At 44.4% G+C, this 15,306-nt stretch overlaps 1 protein-coding gene across 1 annotated transcript; it reads left to right on the forward strand.

The window, feature by feature from the left end:
* Positions 1 to 4,041: 4,041 nt before the first annotated feature.
* Positions 4,042 to 15,280, forward strand: efna1b (ephrin-A1b). Its single transcript, XM_080040315.1, has 4 exons — positions 4,042 to 4,294; positions 13,340 to 13,635; positions 13,753 to 13,902; positions 14,065 to 15,280. The coding sequence occupies exons 1-4, from the start codon at positions 4,197 to 4,199 to the stop codon at positions 14,184 to 14,186; spliced, it is 666 nt and encodes a 221-aa protein (XP_079896441.1). The 5' UTR covers positions 4,042 to 4,196; the 3' UTR covers positions 14,187 to 15,280.
* Positions 15,281 to 15,306: the final 26 nt, after the last annotated feature.

Here is a 15,306-nt window from a genome sequence, read left to right on the forward strand (position 1 = left end):
GAGAGCTATTAAGCAGAAGTGTGCCTGCCTCTGTTTAAATGGGGGGGGGGCACCTGTATGCAGATGAATGGGTGTCAGTAGGGGCTGGGAGACATGCCTTTGTGGTGCCATAGAAGGAGCAGCTTGTCGGAGTGTGCCGCTATGAGCCAGAGGGCCAAGGGCTCGCAGGAGGGCCGGGGGATAAAAGGACAGAGGGCAGCAGGGTGACAAGCTGTCCATGTGTAGATGAAACAATGCCAAGTGTTAACAAGCCTAAGCTAGCAGTAATGACAGAGGTTGGGTCAACAAAAGGCAACTATTTGAAATGCAACCTGTGATCAACCAAAGTCAATAAGTAGCATATTCTAGTGATTTAGCCCCTTTAAGCCCCTTTATTCCCCTTTCCATTGTATCGCTATGGTCCCTATATGACCTTTTTCCATTGATAACTAAAGGTTATTCTCTGATAGGAGAGACCTAAATGGCACACCCACCACAGCAGAGGCTCGAGGGCACGGATAGTGATGACGTGAAATGAAGGATCATTTTTTTTCCTATGCAGCAACAATAGGGACCTCAGCATGGATCAGAGCACTCCTACACGTCTTCAAACTGCCAATAACAAAAAACCTGTACCAGCACATGCTTGTGTTTGTGCAGATGTGTTCATACACTTGAGCAGCTACTGAACAGTTTCTCTACCAAATATCAACGTTTGGACCTTGTTATGTTTCCGCGTGGCTGACGCCCAGTGTTTTCCGAGGTGCCTTGTAACACCCTGCTTTTCAGAGTTTCACTCCACCTAGTTTTGATTTATTCTGTGTGTGTGTGTGTGTGTGTGTGTGTGTCTGTGTGTGTGTGTGTGTGTGTGTGTGTGTGTGTGTGTTTGTGTGTGTGTGTGTGTGTGTGTGTGTGTGTGTGTGTGTGTGTGTGTGTGTGTGTGTGTGTGTGTGTGTGTGTGTGCGTGCATGCGTGTGTGTGTGTGTGTGTGTGTGTGTGTGTGTGTGTGTGTGTGTGTGTATGTGTGTGTGTGTGTGCTTGTGTTGGCAAACCACTGCAAATCTTGAGCCAGAGATCCCTGACCAGCTCTGGTCCCTGCCTGAGGCCGGCAGGATGAGCATGGAGAGGAAAAAGTGGAAGACTGTATGAAGCAAGACGTTAACAGGTCTGAGGGGACGCTGCTTTTTATTTTTTTTATTTTTTTAAAAGCTTTCTCCTTTTTACTCAACCCACTCTTATCAAAACATTTATTGTAGCTGGGCTGGGCTGATATTTTTCTTCTTGCTCTTTCACAATCTGTTTTTGTTCTATGTATCTCTTACCTCCCCAGTAAATCCTAAATACATTTCCCCCTCCAAATATAATTGTATTTGCTACGGCTGAGAGAGTAAGAAAGAGAGAAAAAAAGAAAGAAAAAAAAGAAAGACAAATTCAGACTTTGCCAGGAACAGGTAGTGCCACACGCTCTCCTGTTTTTTTTTTCTTTTACTTAATTACGCAGGTTATGTAATTGTGGGGTTTCCATAACATGTTGAACAACTAATGGCAGATACTGTGACGCCTGGAGACAAGACCTCTTAGAAGATAAACAAGTCGGTTTCTGAATGGTTTTGTTCGGCTGTTTTTCCACCCTGGCTTTCTTTACTGTTATCCACTTTAAGAACTATTGAGCTTCCCTTCTTCTCAGACACTTTTTCTGCGAGTTCCTTTTTCGAGTCATCAAGTTTTTTCTGCTGTGCTGTCATTCGCTGAAGCCCTGGTATTCCCTGTCCGTGTGTATCTGTGTGAGCCCGTACTGTCTGCTTGTACTTGTGTTTCCATACGTGTTTTTGTGTAGATATAGTATGTGAGGGGAGATCCCCAGCCACTTGACTCTTTGGTCACAGTGGCAGAGAGGAGGTGTGTTTGTGGGTGGTTGTCGTGTTGTTTGGTTTTGTGTTAAACGCATCATGAGGAGATCCCATGTTAAGTGTGCTGGCAACGAGGGACCCAGACAGTCACTCAAAGTGTTGTATATATTAGCAATTCCTATTGCCGGAACTCTGAAGCCCGTGAATCACTGGCTAGTTGTGCTTTTTACTGGATCAGTATTTGCATTTCGGTCATTCCTTAGAGGAAATCAATACATGCGTCTCTAACAGTTTTTAAAGTCGGCAGAGCTTAAAGAAAGAAGTTGTTGGCATTAAATGAATAGACACTTTTGAAATCATCCAGAGGGGTTTTTGCTTTATGGAAAATGTTGTATCATGAAATGGAATTCTAAATTAAGATGTCAGAAATTGTTTTATTAAATTGACCGCTTGTACCCAATAATATTTGTCACACAAAGTTCCCTTTCTCGTAATTTTCCCCACTTTTTGGGGGGCAGACATTGTAGAATGGAAAAGCCCCATCAGCCATGATTAACCTCCCACTGCCTGCAGGATCTACAGGCTGTGTGTGTGTGTGTGTGTGTGTGTGTGTGTGTGTGTGTGTGTGTGTGTGTGTGTGTGTGTGTGTGTGTGTGTGTGTGTGTGTGTGTGTGTGTGTGTGTGTGATCGTCATAGAGCTAAGTTGCAGGACGTGTGGGTGCTTGCCCAGGACAGTCAGACACTCAGCCTGTCTGCACATACTAATACACACACACACACACACACACAGACACACACACACACACACACACACACACACACAGCATGCACACCCAATGCCCCCTCCTGGTTCCCTGCAGCTATGGAGCTCTGAACCAGCTAACCTGGGCAGGGCTCCATCCCTGCCCTCGGGAAGCCTTCTCCTGCTGGGGCCACAATTCCCCAGACTCCCCATGGTCTGGACTTTATCCACTCCATCTGTGAGCTTGTTTTGTAAGGCTACCTGTCTGGGGATGCAGCTAAGCAGAGACCACAAGATTAGACTGACTGATAACACCATCATAATTCCTTGGTATCTGACAGAGTGTAATCAGTACACTAGCGTGCCTAGACAACAACAGCCTGTAAGACTGTACATACATCCATGAAGAGGGCTCTCAAATGACAGGAACAAAACCCACTGGGACAACCGGAGCCAACATCTGCCCAGAATACAATGCATTTCAAATTATCTCTCTTGGCACCATTAGCGGAGCAACATATTCGCAGTTCAGTGTTCACGTCCACAACAACAAATCAAGAACAATTCAATGTAGCGTAGTACAAAAAAAGACAAGTTGCTTAACTGCATTACTGTGTAATAGCAACCTAACACAATAGAATGAATTGCAAAATGCAGTACGTCACAAAGCGACGCAACACAGACCAACACTTTTGTAACAGAAAACACATAACAGACAACAACACATAGAACAACAGAAACTAACAAAGAACAGTAGCTGTAAGAATTCTTATTTTTTTCTTTATTTCTTAATTGCATTATCTTTCTTTCAGTGGTGGAATATTCAAAGTACTAACACTAGTACTATACTGTACTTGAGAAATTCCAGTTCACTGAGTACACTGTCTATATCTACTTACTGAGGGTATCATAATACCTTCTACACCATGAATATTATAATATAGTAACCTGTTTTTTGTTTATAAAAAAAAATGTTTTATCAATTTAATTTCTCAAACGTTTTTAAGCCGCTAATAATAATATTAATGCCTCAATGTATTATAACTATTCTGCATCATTTGATATACCTAAATACTTTTACTTTGTTTTAACTCATAGCTCACTTGATTCTAATCGCTCTTAAGTAATAAATTAACAAATTGCCCTGTAGACGTGTGTTTTTCAGTTTTTCAGTCTTTTTGTTGTTTATAATTTTCTTATCTCATCCCTTAATATTGCTGTCTGGCTTATATTCGTTTATTACGCTTATTATATTTTATTATGGTCCTATAAGCAGGGTTGTTTTTGTGTTTTTCTATTCGCCTGGTCTAAAGTGCGTGGAGCTGCTGGGGGGAGCGTCCCAAGTGTTTGCAGGGGGCGGGGCACTCAGATAAACGCACTGCCATTGGCTGCGTCCTGTCGAGGGGTGGAGCCACGGCTACACAAAACATACAAGTTGCGCCTCTGTCATCCAGTCAGGACTTGCGATAGTGTTTAACTGACCACATCACTTTAACAAACCTTGATTACTAACCACGAGCGTAAACTCCACGCTTGGTTTACCGTACGCTTAATTTACTCATATCTTCAATAATAAAAAAAACATTTGAATCCTATTGGTGAGCTTCCCGTCGAGAAGAGGAGCTATGGATTTGGTGTATCTGGTGTGTTTAGCGCTGAGCATCGGTGCCTGGTTCGCCTCTGCGGAGAGACACAGCGTCTATTGGAACAGCTCGAACTCAAAGTAAGTGCTGATCTGTGCTTTTGTGCACTTTACATTGTGTGTGTGTGTGTGTGTGTGTGTGTGTGTGTGTGTGTGTGTGTGTGTGTGTGTGTGTGTGTGTGTGTGTGTGTGTGTGTGTGTGTGTGTGTGTGCGCCCGCAGTCCGGGAAGTTGTAGCCTATAATGTGTGAGTAGGCTACTTGTAAAGGGTCAATCACTTCACCGCACTGACTGTGTGACTGTGTATTTACTGATGTCTCCACAGGCGAGTGGAAGTGATTTAATTTCCTACTCTCTGCCTCTCAATTTCACACACTGCTCCCGTATCATTTAATCCCCGGTAAAGCTTGTTTTTATTTTTCATTCATGCGACAATTAAAAGCTTCCTGTGACGTTTAAGGCCAGGCTGGTTTGGTTTACCTTTAACTTTAACCTAAGAGGATTGTGATTAGGGTATTAGACCCAACAGCACCCAGAGCAGAAGCAGAAGCAGAAGAAGAAGACTGTGTGAGCGGATGCCTAGACAGATTCACCACTATATTTAACCGCAACACATACACAGACATACTCCAATAGTAGAAAATAGACCGACGAGTATGAACTTGGCCTGTGACGCTTTCTGTAGGGTCTGCACCTGTGTAGCCCATGTGTACATATGTATAGGCTACATCTACAGTGTGTGTGTGTGTGTGTGTGTGTGTGTGTGTGTGTGTGTGTGTGTGTGTGTGTGTGTGTGTGTGTGTGTGTGTGTGTGTGTGTGTGTGTGTGTGTGTGTGTCATGGAAAGTCAAGTCTATTTTGTCGTTTTACAAATAGCCTCAGGAATCAACATGTTAAAAAAAAAATTCTCTGGGTGGGGACGATGGTGGTAAAATGTAGCCTACATGTGTGTCAGTCACAGAGAGGAGGGGGTGCATATTGCTGATTATTCTGATCTGAGGTCAGAAATGTAATGCTATCCTACCACTCAGTGGGATCGATGGAGCTTGACAGACGCGCAATATCGCTACTCGATTTATTGAGCTTTTAGCGTGGGGCGAGTGATCCCGACGCTTGAGCGGCAGTATTATTATTTTTTTATATGGTGAAACAAAAAGACGGTCCCCCCACTTCTCTGCTGCCGAGATGGGTCGATTTAAATCCGCAACAAGGGCAAAGCCCATTAAGGCCTTTTAGCTATGTCCTGATTACGTTACCGGCTTCTCTAATAACCTTTAATAATGACAATAGACGGAGGGCTGAAAAAGGAGCCCTGCAACAAGGAAAACAATTGAATCCAATAATTGGATCACGAGTGTAATGGAAAAGTCGCTTCGCCATTAGCAGTGCTTGTGTCATAGGTTAGTCCATGTGTGACTCAGCGGCCCGGGTTTGACCCACCTGAGTTTTACACCTGACTGAGTCACCACAGACAGACGATAAGAAAGAAAGAAAGAAAGAAAGAAAGAAAGAAAGAAAGAAAGAAAGAAAGAAAGAAAGAAAGAAAGAAAGAAAGAAAGAAAGAAAGAAAGAAAGAAAATGTGAAACCAAAGTCTTTTGGACCCATCTGGATAAAGGAGGAAACAGGAGCTCCAAGTTTTAGTTAAAAATAAGAATGGCTGGTAAAAGACCAGAGAGAATAGGGTGGTCTAATAAACACAGCCCCATGTCTGCTCTCTCTCATTCAGCCCGGGTATATTTCTGCTGTCAAATGGGAGTTGTATAACCAAAAGCACAACAATAGGCCTAATACTGCTAATCCCTTTTTACTTTATTTTTTTGCTGCACTGCTAAACATAGACAATTGACACACATCACAAACAAGTGGCTATTCCTTCTTTTTTTTTCTCCTAAATTTGCATCAGCTGGGGATAATGGCAGCTAAAAGCCTAAATGAAAACATAATCCGCTGACCTCCACAAGGCACTCGTATTATGTTTTTTGCCACTCTATAATCCCCTCATTCCCAGACCCCCCCTCTTTCCTCCCCCATTGTTCTCCCTCTCCCTCATTTCTCTTTTTTCACCCTCATCATCTCTACTGTATTCTGGTTTCCTGTTTGAATAAAGCCCACCTGCCCCAAACCCATACCTTCCACAAGTGATCAATCAGTCACCTGTTCTGAGGATATCATTGATCAGTCAGCTCTGCCAGGACAGACAGCAGTGGGCCGTGGAGAATTGATGCTAATTGATACTTGGGCTTATTGTGAGCAGCAGTGATTTGTCTTAGTTGGAGGACAGTGACCAGATGGCAGCAGTCTGCTCATTCATATTAGGCAGTATAGAGATGTGGAGTACACAGGCAGCAGCTTAAGTGTGTGTGTGTGTGTGTGTGTGTGTGTGTGTGTGTGTGTGTGTGTGTGTGTGTGTGTGTGTGTGTGTGTGTGTGTGTGTGTGTGTGTGTGTGTGTGCGCGCGTGTGCACAATGAGTGTGTTTGTTTTTCACCAACTTGTTGTCAGAGAGATTGAATGATTATGACTTAATCCTTGTACTCTTAGTTAGGGATTGTGATTGAGAGAGAGAGAGAGAGAGAGTGTGTACAGTTTCCTACATGACAGGTGGAGAGGCATGTTTTTCTCAATTTGGTCCTGTCTTGTTTTTAAACTACATGTCTCTGCCTGTGTCAATTAAGTGTGTGTGTGTGTGTGTGTGTGTGTGTACGTGTTCGAGAGAGAGTTTGAACTTGTGCTGCCCCTCACTAGCCTTTAACGGAAAGGGATTTTGTTGTTGTTGTGGACAGAGTGAGCGTACGTGATTGCTAGTGTTTCTCTGTGCGTGTGCCCCAACGTCAGAGTCAATTAGGGAGTGGCCGCCCGTTACCGTAAACAGCCTTACCGAGACATGATAAATTTGTGAGTCACACTTACACACACTTAGGGAGGGAAGGGGGGCTTGGATGTTAATATTAGCTACAGCCAGCATTCCACCCCGCTGTTACTATACTCAACCTTGTCAGCTGTGTGTTTGTGTGTGTGTCTCCCTCCCTCTCTCTTTCTCTCTCTCTCTCACTGTACCTGTCTGTTCCTCGCCCCATCTTCACTCCTTTCACTCTCCTTAAAAGCTTGGAATCCTCCTGAACTGGCTGCTGGCTTTGAGCCTTCCATATCTTTATTTTCTCTCCCGGATTCAGCTTTACATGCCATATCTCTCTTTTATCTGCTCGAATGTAGACGTCAGTAGTAGCCTACACTACGGCCCCTCTATGTAACCACTATCCCTGCATTAGTTCATTGCATTCCTCCTCCTGCCCATATACCCTGAGTTCATCCGCCACGCTCTCGGTATCTATGTTAAATATCTTTATCAGGAGTTTTGGTGTAACATAATATTCAGTTTATCTCTGGCTGTGTCTCTGGCTGTGTCTGCCTATGCTGTTATTGAAGCAGCTGGGCCTGCCTTGACACGCACATGTGGCCCGGAGAGGATGAGTCCGGGGGGTGAAGAGGGGTTGACTTCCCCTCCCCTCCCCTCCCACCTCCGCCCAACATTTTAACTTGTACATTTCATACATTTTGTCCCCTCGCTCTGCAAGGTCTTTCCACCCGTTGTGTACCACCCTCCCCAACCAGTTCCCCCGTCTGGTTGATGGCCTCTAATCTCAGCAGAATGAGCACGCGCGCACATGCACACACTAACATAGATTACAGGCGGCTTTTAATCTGACCATCTGACCCATAGACACAAAGGCATCGTCCTTCATGGCTTCATTCCATATATACATTTATGCCTCTGTGATCCTGTGATGTAACGCCAGTCTGTTTGGCTATTAATATTCCCTCTTTGTTGTGTACCTGTGTGTGTATCTGGGTTGTTGGGTTATTGTGTAATTATTATATATAAAAATGACTTACTAAACGTTTAGCTTTCACAGTGGATCATTCCCCTCCATGATCTCCCAGATGGGTTGCATTCTGCATCAGAACAGTCAATAACAAGCACCACAGGACATCTCCATTTAGCTTGATATGAGTCCTGCACATCTAACATCAGATGGCTCTGTGTTTAGTCCCTGCTGACATAACTGTCCTCTTACCTAACGTACACAAATACCTTCATGCATTATGGCACACTGCAGGCGCTGGGATTTTAAGTCACAACATACAGTACAGTTCATAAACTGCAGTGTAGACTTTATATCAGTGTCTAAGGTCCGCAGACATCCTCCTCCCCCTTCACTGTCCATCCACCTCTTGTTTTTCTCTATGCTCTTCCTCTGGCTTCCTTATCTGTGGACCAGACTTCCTCCCCTCCCTCCACCAGTCCCCCTCTTTCTCACAGACCTTCCTCTGTTATTGGCCCAGTAGATTTCCACCACAGCACTTCTCAGCACTGGTTCCACTAACATTCACGGGGGGCGGGAGGGGGGCCTAGTGTTATCGTGGTATGTGTGCGTAAGCATGCGTGTGTAGATATGTGTACACTGCTCATTCATTGCATTTCAGGCATACCAGGTATCGCTGTTCCCTCATAGCTCACTGTCGCCCTCTAAAGGGCGGAATTGGCAACATACTTTATTTCTGTCAGATGGACTTCTGTTCGAGTATTGGAAGGAAGTTTTGCCAAATATGAAAAGCAAATAATTGAATGAAAATGACTTAGAACTTACTGAACTTGTTCCCTCTCTATCTCTCGGCTAGACAGACAGACACAGGCAGGCACACTGATTAACTCTGTGTGACCCCCCAAACATATTAAAGCAAGCATGATACCATTTGGCCTTCTCCTATTCATCGCAGACAGAATGGGTCGCTGCAGAAAGGGAGGTCGGGTGAAAAGATTGCGGGGGCACAGAGGGGGGAGGTGTGGGTTGCAGGGTGAGAGAAGGGTGAACAGGAGAAAGGGATTTGTGTTGAGAAATTAGCTTGGATAAAGAACGCTGGTATATTATGTGCACGTTAAGAGACAGGACAGAATAGAGGATGGGGAGGTGGGGGATGGGCTATTTGTGCAAGAATAAAGGAGAGGGCAGACAGAGGGAGGAGAGAGTGGACAGTGATGGATGAAGTGAGGGAGAGAAATTTGGAATTGAATAAGTGAGAAACGGCAGTCTTGACATTTTTAAACGCTCTCATCTCTCGGGGGGCCAAAGGGATTCTCATTTTCTTAACTATGTCATGAGTGCATGAGCACACAGAGATTTGCAAAACAAGGGGAAAGTAGAAGATTGTCTTGGTGCCAAGCAAAGAAAGAATTCCCACTGGGATTCTCATTGCCAGATAATTAGATAAGAATGAAGGTAGATTAGGTTGGAGGCTACAATAGAAAGACCTTTCAATGTATATTAGATTGGCTATATAATGGAGTATCCCGCTAGTGAGCAGCTAAACCCATTAGAGCCACTGACAGCTCCTCAGCCCGTGTGAAAGGAGGTGTGAATCTGCCATACCACAGCAAATTAATAGGGTATTAAGTGTACACCTCAAAGTAAAAGTGTGTGAGAGTGCAACTGGAAATTTGATGAGTGTGGCTTGTGAGAACATAATAAACCGCAGCCCCCCCCCCCCCCCCCCCGCGTGCCCCCGTAGTGACATTCCGCTGTGTGCACACATACTACTGATTACCTGAGGAGCAAATGGTAGGGGGGAAATGCATCTGTTTAGTGTTTCATTGGTGCTGACTTGTTCTGTGAGTGTGTTGTGTGAAGAAGAAATGTCTAAGGTGCTGACTCAGGTGTGTGTGTGTGTGTGTGTGTGTGTGTGTGTGTGTGTGTGTGTGTGTGTGTGTGTGTGTGTGTGTGTGTGTGTGTGTGTGTGTGTGTTTGTGTGTGTTGTGTGTGTGGTTTGAGAAGTTGCGACCCTGAACTGTAACCCCCTGACCGGGGCTGCCAGTTTGCAATGCTCCCCAGAGGGACAGTGAAGACAGAGTTCCTGTGTCAGTTGTTTGACCGAAACCAGTGAGACGTCAGGAGACAAATGGAGAGACAGGGTCAGGGTTTGACAAGGGAGAAAAAGGGAAAGGGAAAGAGGGATGGCCTTGATGGGGAAAAAGAAAAGTGTTAGTAGAGCTGTTCAAGGACAATGGACAAAGACTTCAAAGCTAAAGTGAGGAGGCCAAGTGTCGAAGATCTCCTCTGCTGTCATAACTCGTACTTTGATCCTTATTTAAGTATGCCCTTATAACATATAAACAGTAAACACACATACACACAAACTTTTACCACTGACGCAAAAGCTAGAGTTGCTCCGTAGTGAGGAATGACCTTTTTGCAGCAGAGGGGAATAGAGACCACAGCCACCTTCAACCCTCGCTGTTTACCCACACCTCAACCCATGCGCTCTCAAACACTTGGGGCTTCGGTATAGGCCTTGATAAACAGATGTGCTCATGAGCCGGAGGCAAGAGACGCCCTGAATAATGGTCTTCAGAGAATCCCCCTCCCGTTTTAAAACAGACACAGACACAGACACACACACACACACACACACACACACACACACACACACACACACACACACACACACACACACACAAACCAACAAAAGGGAAGATGAAGTTTTGTGGAAAGTAGGTCTACAGCAATTCACACACCTTGCTCTCACTCTTGCATACGACATAGCTCTCACGTTTACGCGACTCTCACTCTCCCGAGAACTGTCAGTCAGGGGCGAGAGTAGACTTGGGAAGATACAAGTGTCTCCAGTAGCGGAGAGCTTTGATGAGTGACACATAAGAAGAGGAAGGAAAGGACTGTGGAAAGACACAGGTTATGCATTTAAAAAGTCAGCCAAGAGTTTTCCCAGTTCCTTGACTTGTGGTCGAGTAAAGATAACACAAAAGACCCAGACGAAACTAAATCTGGACAACTCAAATGCCACCGTATAACCACTAAAAAACACACCGGCAGTCATATGAGCACACATATAACGCACATCCAACAACAGCCATGGTAGTGAAATGTCCACAGGGGGTTAGGGACAGGGGTGAAAGGGGCCCTGTAGCCGCCAGGCATTCTGTCTTTGGGGAGGGAAAGGGTATAATTACACCCAATTCATTCCTCCACCCCTCCTTTTTGAGAGAACACGTTGGCCCCAGACCCCTAACAGCTTTTAATTAGCCAGACCAATGAAGGAAAGGAGGAGGGGGGGGGAGGATAAAGGGGGAGTTTTCTTTAAAAGCATGAGTTATGAATGGAACTAGCAACAGAATCTGTCTGTTTTGTTGGCTTTTGACAAGCCTGTGTTTTGACAAGCAGGTCAGCCAGACCGCTAACAAGCACATAGTGTGGGAAAAAAGGTGTACACCATACAATTTAAAACTATTCTTTACTTCAAAAGGGAGCGTCTAGAGATCTCTGAGTGTCTCCCTTTCCCCAACTCCCTTATTACTGGTCTGACTCAAAAGGAAAATCGAGCAAATAGGAACACGATGAGAGTAGAGAGATTATTTAGCCAATTAGGCAGCTACAGGCAGCGTCTCATCTCCTTTCACTAAAACACTATTCCTTTGCATTCGCACACAAACAAAGGCGTGCACACCTGCACACGAGAGCACACACTTACAAAGAACCTTTTCTGAGGGAATGAGCGGTTATTGCAAGTGAAGGGTGGTGATCAGCCTGTTAGCCCTGGATAACAAGTATAGAGCTGTGCTCGTCTAACAAAGCTTGTTTTGACAGGTAGGTTAGCGCTAACTGATACACACACACACACACACACACTCCTGCAGGAACGAGGGGTTAGAGGCCCAGGTTTGGAGCCAGTGTGTCTGTGACATGGCCAGGGGGTCCTAACAGGAGCCACAACAACAGTAGGGAGGGGGTTCAGAGCCACCACGTCCTACCCTTTGATGCTGGTGCACGCACACACACACACACACACATACACACACACACACACACACACAGGAGCTCTTTTGTCTTTTTCTAGTCACTTTCACCCTGTGACAACAAGCCAAACACAAGCAGTCATTGAGTTTGAGCACAGATTAAGGTTGGAGGATTAGATCCTGTTACCCCCGTAGGATGTGATCGGAGTTATAAATCAAATATCAATCTTTCTTCACCTCCTGGCTTTTGGCTGATCCCACAGCATTACTAATAAGCCAGACAGCCCCACATCACATGTTGCAGCACAGCGCGGCCTCACCCGCATCATGTTTATTTAAAAGGAACGACCTGTTAGTTGGAAGAAACGGAAAGCAAAGACACCAGGTTAGAGTTCATAAAAACACCAGGTCTGTTCCTCGACGAGTAGTTGAGTAGTCTTGTTAACAACAAGGCACATTTGTCAGCATCTCTCCATACTGCATTAGGACTCCGGGAGGAGGGCAACTGGCCATAGGAAGTGAGCAAAGAGGAGACGGGAAGGCTTAAAAAGAGTCATAAAACTAAATGAAGGGTGAAGATGAAAAGAGGGAAGGAGAGAGCGACAGTCTGCAGACACCCTGTCTCTGTCTTTGATGAAACCAGAGAGGCAAAGATATAGATGGAGACAGCAGATAAGTGTGAGGAGCTTTCAACGCTTTCAGACAAACAGCCTGGTCAAGAAACTTAACAAGTTTAAAAAGACTGAGTGGAAAATAGTCACTGAGTTGTACAGATGGAAAAGTGTACTTGAAGTTGAAGAGATATTTTTCTTCAGGGGGTTATCGTTTAAGAAGTCTTGTCTTCTTGTAAATAGGTGAGAAGTCAATCTCTGTTCAAGTTGTGTGTAAGTGGGATGGCACTCACACACGCTGTATGAGATTCTAGGCGTGTTTTTCTTCTCTCAAACACAAGGTGAACAAGTTTAGCCGGATCGGGCTCTTTCTAATTCTGTCACGGTGACGGGTTGGCACATGTACTATGAAACACGTCAACAACACAGACAACCAATTCCACCCCAAGAAACCATAAGTGTATCTGTTTTTGTCGGTTGCTGTGCGTGCCTCGGTGCGATAAGCCCTCATTACTTTTCCTCAACACCTATATTGTTCCAGCCAAGGTGTCAGGGTGTGTGTTGTTGAACACGTGCATGGATCTCCTCATTTGCTGCTGTCATTCATGTTGTTGTTGTACACTTTTGCTGAATGAAAAACTTTTTTTTCACCTTGCTGTGAGGATATTTGTGAGTAACCTCCTCTTCCTTTTCTTTCTGTTTCTCCTTCAGCTTCCGGTCTGATGAGTACACGGTGGAAGTGCGTATCAACGACTATCTGGACATCATCTGCCCGCACTACGCCCTCGGTGAGGTGTCATCGCACACGGCCGAGCGCTACGTGCTGTACATGGTGGAGAAGGAGGACTACGAGGTGTGCAAGCCTCACTCCTTTGACCAGCTCCGTTGGGAGTGCTCGCGGCCGTTCGCCCCCCACGCTCCCGAGAAGTTCTCTGAGAAATTCCAGCGGTTCACTCCCTTCACCCTGGGCAAGGAGTTCAAACAGGGAGAGAGCTACTATTACATCTGTAAGTATCAATATCCATAACCTTGGCAATTAGAAAAAGGAAAAAAAATATGTAGTTATTCATATCCTGTGATTGTTTTCCTATATTCAACTTTTCCCTGTTTTGGATTATCCACAGCTAAGCCAATGCATCACCACGGTGAAGACTGCCTAAGGCTGCAAGTGGATGTTGTCGGGCATAAAGGCTCTGTGAAGACCCATCAAGAGAAATCCAAAGCAAACGATTTGGGAGAAAGCGTTGATGGAGGAGTTCACAGCCTCCCAGCAGGTGAGGATTATTCTGAAAACAAAATAAAAACATACCAGACGGATGCAAAATAGTCCCAGCACTCCCATGTCTGAGTCAAGCTCAGCTGGGGTGGATGTTTACCCAAAGCCGGAATGGTGAAATCCAAAACTGACCCTTGACTCTCTCTTTCTCTTTCCTCAGATGACCCTTCTGTGATGGAGCCAAACGTCCAGAGGAGTATCGGCAACACAGGAGCACAGCTGCTCTGCTTTCCACTCTTCTTTACCATGATCACAGTCTTATTAGCCCTGATGCTACACTGAGGCTAACGGAGACGTCGTAAACAGAGACAATGCTAACTCAATGCTGGTCATTGGGACCATGGACACTCAGAGAGACTAATTTATACATATTTTATTTTTTTATACGAACTCGAACTGTGCCGTCAGTGTATGTGTGTGTGTGTGTGTGTTTGCATGTTTGTTTTGCATGAATGTGGAACGTGGAGCGTTCCAAAGAAGAGCCACCCCGAAGGCATTTTTTATTACTTTTATTATTAGGATGTGAATTCTCATTTTTGACCATTAAGGAGGATGCACACTTTTTCCAGGCATTACGGACAAAACCGCACGCAAACTGATCAAAATACTAAACAGATTCATATCAAAAGTATAATATTGTCATCATTATCCTGTTTTTCAAAATGTTCCAACCATTGGTACAGACTTACATTGTACTCCTCATCTCCAACTTTTCTCCCTCTACATGTAGAGAAATCATGAATTCTGAGTATCAGATATGTTGTGTACTACTGCCAAAGTGGTCTACATTATGTTAGCATTTTTGTCATGTTGTAGAACTCAGCTCACTGTTATATTTGTCTTTAAAAGCACCACTGTCCCATTCACACTTATTCAAAAGCAGATACTTTAGATTGGACAAAAAAATGTTTAATACAAACCATTGGCCCGCAACAGTGAGTGTATTTTTTTTTTCAAGTTACTGAATGAACCCAGTATTAATTTGGATCCTTGAAATATCTATAATTTTGTGTGTTTTTGTGTCATAAGTTCTCGCCAGTCAATTGCATGTTCAGAGCCAATGATCAAGAGGAGAAAACAAATGGATGCATTTTAACAGGGGTTTAAGGAAGCTGATTTTTTTCAGTACTTACGGTTGTTCACTCATTTCTACTGTCTTGACTGTATCATGGTACACTGGCTCATGTGCAGATGTGATCCCACTTGCACTTTGTCAAAACCTCAAACTGAAGGGACTTCCCAGAATGCATTAAAAAAAATTGTGTTAAACATGCTTGTGTCATTGTAAATGTTTATTTGTACATTTGTATATAGAGAAAAACTATAAGAAAGTGTTTTAGGATCTGAAAAATCTTTAGTGAAAATAAAAACCATGTGATAAAAAAAATCAAATCTGTCTTTC

The sequence above is a fragment of the Ammodytes marinus genome (assembly GCF_949987685.1).
Source record: "Ammodytes marinus genome assembly, chromosome: 13".
Taxonomy (NCBI): Eukaryota; Metazoa; Chordata; class Actinopteri; order Uranoscopiformes; family Ammodytidae; genus Ammodytes; species Ammodytes marinus.